The sequence below is a fragment of the Aedes albopictus genome, chromosome 3 (assembly GCF_035046485.1).
Source record: "Aedes albopictus strain Foshan chromosome 3, AalbF5, whole genome shotgun sequence".
Classification (NCBI taxonomy): Eukaryota; Metazoa; Arthropoda; class Insecta; order Diptera; family Culicidae; genus Aedes; species Aedes albopictus.
In genome coordinates, this window is record NC_085138.1 from 28244052 (window position 1) to 28252064 (window position 8013).

Here is an 8013-nt window from a genome sequence, read left to right on the forward strand (position 1 = left end):
TTTACTCTTTCAGCGGATTAATCTTTCCTTTATTTTTAGGGGAGAAATCGAGGAGCTATTCGAGAACGTGACCCGCGAAGAGTTAGCCAAGTCGCTTCGCGAAGGCGATCAGAACCGTGCGCAGCACATGCGAGCCTTGATGTTGGTCCTCCCATACAATACCAACAACATGAGCCCGGAAAACATCCAGAACATGTACACCCTGCCTCCGGTGACCAAGGTCGTTCAGAACGAGGTAGTTCCACGGAAGCAACAATCGCTGCCCAAGATCATTCCAACCAAGATGACGGCCACCACGACTCGGACTACCATGAAGAAGAAAAGACCCGTTACGGAAGTGACGGAGCCGGCATCCACGACGGCCGTTCCCATTACGACGATCCGATTCACCACTCCCAAACCAACGACGTTCCACCCGGCTCTGCCCAACGTAATCCGAGACGACGCCAAACCTGCGCAGGTCAAGGCGACCACAGCACCCACCACCGACGTTCCGACCACCGTGGTAGACTACGTTACAAAACCTATTGAACCTGTTTCCGATAGCGCCCCTGAGAAGTTCAATCTCCCGTTCGCCACTTCCGATGACGAAGTAAAGAACTCGGAGATCAGCAAAATTCTCGCTTCGTTGGGCTTCGGCGATGGCGTTCCACCGACCTTCCGACCACTGCCGCTCGAGATGACCACTCCCGTCGGAATAGCCGATCTGGCCGCAGAGTTCGCCACATCGACAACGCAAAACCCCTCCCAGGAAGACGAAGAACTCCGGATGCTGCTGCGATCCTTTGGACTCCTGAATGACGGTGGCAACTCAGTCGGGATCTCTCCGCTTTCCGATCATCAACCCCTGTTCCCCGAAACGCTTACGGATGTTCAACCAGCGCATCTGATCCAAAGCGATGACCTGAAGGTCGAGGAGCTGGAACCGTCCCCTCCAGCGATGGCCAAGCCAGACATCAAACCGGATGACTACGTCGCTTTTAAACCGCTACCGAGCGATGCCCCGAAGCTTGCCGAAGGTCTGGACGAACTTTTGAAGTCCTTCGGTATCCTGGACAATGGCGAGCGAAAGGAGAAGTCGTTGAACGCGGAGACTAGCACTGCCAGCAATGTTCCTAGTGCATCAACAACCGAAATGGAAGAAATGCCCATGATCGATAAAGATCTGGTTGTTCCGCAGATGGCCTCTATTTTGGACAATCTGGGCATTCAAACGATGAAGAAGGACCGCAACGGCCGCAAGCTGGCCATGACCAAAGAATCCGACGGAGCCGAACTGAAGTCCAACGGAGTCGCGTTCCGACCGAAAAAGAAGTCCGAGAAACCCGAGAAGGCCGACAAATTCGTGAACGAAGACTACCGCAAGCTCGAGCAGCTGTGGGAAACCATCCGGGAACTCGAGAAGCTGAACCCCAACCTGACCGAGGACTCCCTCGATTCGCTCAACCTGAAGAACTTCAACTTCAGCGAGTCCCTTCTCGCCCAAGGACCAAACCCCCTCGAAAGCTACGACATCAACCGGATCAACGACATCAAGAAGCGCCAGCAACCGACCACCGAGGACACTCCGACCCGTATTGCCCTCGATCTGGCCCTCTCCGGGAACTCCTCCGGCAACAACACCCCGACCAACCAAGTGGAGATCATCTCCACCACGTCCGGAGATCAACCACGATCGTCCATCCTGGAAGTGGACCTTCCCAGTTCATCCTCCACATCAACCACCTCAACAACCACCACCACCACCGAGTCCTCAACGACCAGTTCGGACAACTCGGCTCGCTTCACGGCCCTGGAGGAATCCTTCGGAGGCGGAGCGGATCCGGTGGAGCAGGAACCGCTGCCGCCGCCACGGCGGAACGGATTCTACTTCCTGGCCGATTGGAACTCGTTCCTGGAGGTGGGCGAAGACCCGAACAAGGTGGTGATCAGCTTCCGACCGCAGGCCGGCGATCCCAGCCGGTTCCTGCCGGTGAATGTGCCGTAAGAAGGAGAGAGTGACCGGCGGCGATCAGTCGTCGATCGACGCAACCTCCCAGTGCAGAGGGGTGATTGGGTTCAGTAGATTTCTTGACAAGGCAGGGGTTGCAGATAGCTTTTATTTTCAGGTCGGGTGGGAGCGCCGGGAGACCATTACAGTCAGGTTTATTCTCTGTGTTTGTGTGTTTTTCTTTGACGAATAGTTATTTTTGTTCCATGCGTAAATTCTGGGATCTTTTCCAGATTTTTAATTACGTTTTTTTTAATTTTTGATTAGAGCATCTACAACTACATTCATCAGATGTTCCCGCTTGAAAATAATAAAAGGTAGTTATCCGTCAATCCAAGAAACATAATAAACCGGGGCTTATATCTGATAGTAATAGCACAGACAAACAGACATACTACTCAAGCCGCAATCATCGCACGATTTAACGGTCATTTTGAAAATAAAGTGTGGTTCAGACTGTGCTCGCATGTGTCATGGTGGCGCTGCTGTGCTTACATCACCTCTCAATTTTTGAGAGAAATGAACGCGACGCCGATCAATGTTTACATAAAATGACTCAATCATGAACTTTCATTGATGTTTTTTGAATGGATGACGCCACGGGGGAATCGTCACCTGCTAAAATGTTACATCGAGCCGAGGGAAACAACACCTGCAAATGAATGCTTCGGATTGAGCATTATAGAGGGTGCTAGTGAGATGGCAAACGATGTTTTTGAAGCCAATTTCTTCTGAGCAGGGTGCAAAATGTTCATAGTCATTGAATGAAAACAGCAAGAATTTGAATGATTATGCACTGAATATTCAAAACCAAACAAATTCATTTTCGCTCTCCCTCTTCACATAGTCAGTCAATTCGTAGTCATTGAATATGAAGCCTATCGAGAAACATCTTCATAATTACCTACGTTTATGGCTACGATTCCTTCCAAAAACGCTCCACAACAATCAAATGGGAAAACATCTGTGTAAAGCACCGTTATATGTAACACTAGTTTACAAAATAAAACGAAAGTCGTGAACTTCTGTCAACAACCAAAATTTTTGAAGCATAATTTAGCGCTGATTTCGAAACCGTGCTTCAAAAAATTTAAAGTAGAACAGTTTTTGAGTTTTAGCTCAATATCGAGTTTTACAACTTTTTAAAATATGGAATTTACTAAAATTCAAATATCTTTCGTTTTGTTCAACCAAATTTAAATCTTTTTTCATAAATTAAAAGCTGAATATCATACCATTCGATCATCTGAATACAGGTTTTGCGTCAGATTGATGAAATTCAAGATATTGGCGAGTTTTGGGGACGATCTCCTTAAATTTAAGCAAAATTTCCAAAAATATACGAAGAAATGTATTTTTTTTCAATGGGAAAAAACAATTTAAAAATTCTTTCTCAGCGTTTATTTGGCATATCATATGTAGGCGAGTTACAGTAAAAAAATTAGCTCAATCGGAGTATTGGTTACGGAGACTGAGATGTTTCAAGTGAGCGACATTGCTTGAAAATAGAATAAAAATCTATTTCAAATCATCAACCTTGTATGGAAAGTCGAAAAAATTTCCGCTCTACTGTAATTTTTTTCCTTCGCGTTTTCGAATTCAGGGCATGATTCTACACCAAAAACGATCATCAGCTTACCGAGTTCAAAAATGCTGTAAACTAGTGTAATCGAAAAGTTAATATTTTACAGCAATTTAACGTTTTGTAAGATCACAGATGTCTGTGGTAAGATGTTTACAAATATTCATTGACTTTCATTCAGTTGACAAACGAGTATCGAGCAGCTGAATATGAATATGCAGACAAGTGAATGAAAATTGCCGCACGGTGAACTTCAACTCGTCTGCTCGAAAATTTTGCGCCCTGCTTCTGAGTAATATGTCTGTTTGTCTGTGGTAATAGTCTATGGAGGACATAATGGTTCCGTATGCATACTTGTTGATAAGTTTTCAAATTTGAAGTCGCAGTTCAAATTTAAGAATTCGCATTTTTACATGAAATGTTGAAATGGGGAATCACTGTGTCTATAACATGTGCGCTAATTCCACTACAGGTTGCGTAGAAACAAATTGTATTGTATTTTTTTCAATAAGTTTTGGAACATAAATAAGGTAAACAAGACAAATTCTCAAATTCATACGAAATCGATCGAAAAAAAAAAACAGTAGTCTTAAGAAAAACAAAATTGTCTGAGGATAACTTTAGGATTCATTTCCCGCTAGAGGAAAGAAGCAAAGTTAGAAACCGTACTCAAACGAACCATTCGAAAAAGATTAGAAAAAAAAGAACCAAGAGAGATGTTTTTCCCAAAGGGAAAGGTAACATTCTTCTATTTCAACTACACTACACACAACAGTCTGCCGTTGCCACTTTTCAGTACATGTTTTCTTTTTCTTCTGTTGTTTTCTGTACATAGGTAACTTATAGAAGTCGTATTTATTTGTAAATTTGAAACCAGTGGATTAGAGATTGTAATCTAGGTAGGAGGGATGAAAATCTGTTACAGAATGGATGCAATAAAGGTATAATGTAAGTGAAAAATATGTAGAATTTGCTGTTCAACTGTGTGCTAGATAAATAATGAGAAATGGCCTACTGTGATCTCTGCTCTAAGGGTTAAGAAGGGTCCGCAAATCGTCCTCCACTTGGTCGACCCACCTAGCTCGCTGCGCTCCACGTCTTCTTGTACCAGTCGGATGACTTTCGAGAACCATTTTGGCCGGGTTGCTATCCGACATCCTAATGACGTGACCCGCCCACCGTAGCCTCCCGATTTTCGCGGTATGGACGATGGTTGGTTCTCTCAGTAGCTGATGCAGCTCGTGGTCATTCGCCTTCGTCAAGTCCCGTCTTCCAGCTGCACTCCGTCGTAGATGGTACGCAACACCTTCCGTTCGAAAACTCCAAGGGCGCGTTGGTCCTCTGCACGTAGGGTCCATGTTTCGTGCCCATAGAGGACTACCGGTCTAATCAGCGTTTTGTAGATAGTCAACTTCGTGTTACGGCGGGTTCACCGTCGATAGAAATTCAGGGTGGCGAGAACGAAAGGGAACGAAAACGCTGAAGCTCAAATTCGATCCAAGACGGAATGAATCCCATTGACAGGTTTTTTTTTATTCGGACTGGGCAACGGACACAAGTGATCGGAAATCTATGAAGTATATGGTATAGCTGTATCTTGGTGCAGTGAAAAGTAGCAGCAGACCAGCAGACTGTTGCAACATCGTCAAGCGAGGCTGGGTATATAGATTTGAGTGCTGCTACATCTGAAAGCCTGTAGCTGAAAGGAATTTTAGATGACTTGAAGGAAATTAGGCCGTTACAAATATTTATTTCACTTTTTGTCCCACCACTCTTTGGTTGGTCGAGGGGGGGATAAAAATAATAAAGTATTTATTTTGAAAAATATCAAAAACTCCTCGGATTTGTTAAAGAATTTTTGCCAAGACCCGATATTTTGATAAATATTTTTTTTATCTGCCCCCCCAAAATGCAAAATCCAGCCAAAAATTTTTGAAGGGGGGGGGAGACAAAAAGTGAAAATAAAATTTGTATCAGCCTTACTGTACGAAAAAGCCCAGTAGGCGTAGCCGCGTGCACACGTGATTTGTTTTGCTCATCTCGTTTCATTCGCGTTCGCCAATTTTTTGGCGTGATTCTGCTGACGGTTTGGCCGGTGCTACGTAGTAACAATTTGGAATTATCAATAAGCATGCCAGCTTAACAAGTGTTCTACGGAAGAACCCATAGTTCAATAAGAGTATGTGTTTAAAAAAGAATCGAATAAATATTTCAAACAATTAAAACAGCACTTTTGTTCATCATATTTATGCAAACTGAAAAACTGATCGAACAAGAGTTTAAGGAAAATGGCTTTTTTTTTAATTTCCATCTATAGCCTAATAATATTCTAATAATGTGCGAAGACAAGCTGTTTTCGACGAATTAGATGCCGATATTCAACATATCATTCACAGTGGAACAAGTAGCTTCAACGATGATTAACAAGACTAACTTAGTTCAGCTGCTGATTAGCCTGTATCCGCAATAATCGGGACACACAAATACAGCTGTTACTTTGCAATAGATACATTAAAATTGATTTGACCTAATAACATCTTCAGATGTGTTCATTTCACCTACAAAACTTCATGTGAATCGGTGCAGTTCTTTTTGTTGTAGCAAAGAAAGAGTAGAATGTGCGCCATTGAATTTTGTACAGCCCCTAGTTTTGCTTGTCAGCGCTGCAACTTTTGAATTTGGCAAAGGCAATGGCTGAAATTTTGAACACAAGCCTCTCATTTTACATTTTTTGCATAGGCAAAATTTCAAAAAAAAAAATCGATGCACTACCAACAATTTTATAGTCGAAACATGTATTGGGTCTAAAAGTGATTTTAGCCCCTCAAACAGCAATGAGTCAGCACCCTTTATTGTTTCGATTGTACTATTGAAAGACCTATACCAATAATCATCAAATTTTGCAGGCTTAATAAACACATAATCAACTACCTTCTGTGAAAATTTCATGAAATTTGACAGATACATTCAAAAGTTATGATTAGGGAAACATCGCACATGAAAAACACGAAAAAATTTCACTAACACTCACTCCTATCAACACCAGTAGCTTTCAAACCAATTCACATTGGTCGGGCTCCATACAAAGGGGCGGCCAAAACTCTAAAAAAACTGAATTGATATTTTTAATTTTTTTTTCACCTTATATCAAAGAAAGTGTATTGTAGTTTTATGATTCTTAATTAAAAGAATACCAGCTTTTGTTTAAAAGTTTTGTATTTCAATGACATTTTCGCTGCCAAAGTGGCCTAAGTCATAAAATTGATAAATGAATTATTCGTAAATAGTAAAATAATATTTTGAGAATGGAATAAATGTTTTTTGCAATTTACAATCATAATTCGCAAGTTTACTCAATAGGAATGTGCGGCGTAACGGCCTACTTTTCCTGGTGTGTAGAAGTGTTGCATAATGAAGCACATTATGCAACACAAAAGTGTTGCATAATGATTTATATTATGCAACACTTTTCAATACCCAAATATAATTCGTGAAAAGGAGCAGTTATTGACCTGCACACGTCTTTCGTCGATTCTCACGCCGCCTCTATGTCTATTGCGCAGTTCAAATCTAAATTGTATGCAATCGAAGGATTTGTATCGATGAAAAGAATTTGTAACAGCAACTGAAGCTACTCTTGATTACGCGACGAGACCGCGAAAACTTTTGACAACTCTGCTGTGCCTGCTATGCCACAGCCTACCTGATCATAAAAAAAAGCGCAGGTGGATGCTCACACGTGGTTTCCTTTGAAACATGTGTGTGCTGCATACTAGACAATATAACTCTCAGTGAATATTTTTGTCATTGCAAAAAAATTTGTATGCAACTCGTTGCAAAACTCGATTTTTATAGCACTCGTCATATTTATCCAACTCGGCAAGCCTCGTTGGATAAATGTATGACTCGTGCTGTAAAAATCTTCATTTTGCAACTTGTTGGAAATTGCCAACAACCTCGGGTGATTCCGCAATAATAATCCCGGAAATAAAACGGCCGGCGATTGGGTTTTTTGGTTTTAATCCGGATGATTATTATTTCCCTAAGAATGTTACATAATTTTAACATGTAGTTCGTATTAACTTTCATTGTGCTCTTCAATATAAATCATAGAGAAATATGCATGTCTAATGTTACTAATTGTCACTTACGTTTAGTCCCGATTTCAATGTTTCGTTTCCCTCCGTGTAGTCAGTACAAGTCTGTCTCGAGTCGAATCGATTAGTCATCCACCGTTGGTACAATGTATGTTTGTTTTGCGTTTCGTTTGCACTAGTCCGTATTATATAATCTGCCGTACTATAATTTTAGAGTTTTAATAAATGCATGATATTCTACATATATAGTTTTACCTTTCTCAGTAATAGCGGATAGGTTACGTTTAGACTATATGCGGTCGATTATGTAGATTTAGGTTTAACTGTGCAAATATAGTACATAG

The 8013-nt window shown here is 41.8% G+C and overlaps 1 protein-coding gene across 2 annotated transcripts in view; it reads left to right on the plus strand.

Annotated features, from left to right (window-relative positions):
• Positions 1-2374, plus strand: part of LOC109426162 (uncharacterized protein DDB_G0284459) — a 197963-nt gene extending 195589 nt beyond the window's left edge. The window contains exon 4 of one of the 2 annotated variants that reach the window (XM_062858372.1): positions 40-2373. In XM_062858372.1, the coding sequence (XP_062714356.1) occupies positions 40-1987 (1948 nt within the window). In that variant the 3' untranslated portion in view covers positions 1988-2373. Of the gene's footprint in view, positions 1-39 lie in introns of both variants that reach the window. The other variant, XM_029866843.2, reaches the window with a different exon arrangement.
• The last annotated feature ends 5639 nt before the right edge of the window (positions 2375-8013 follow it).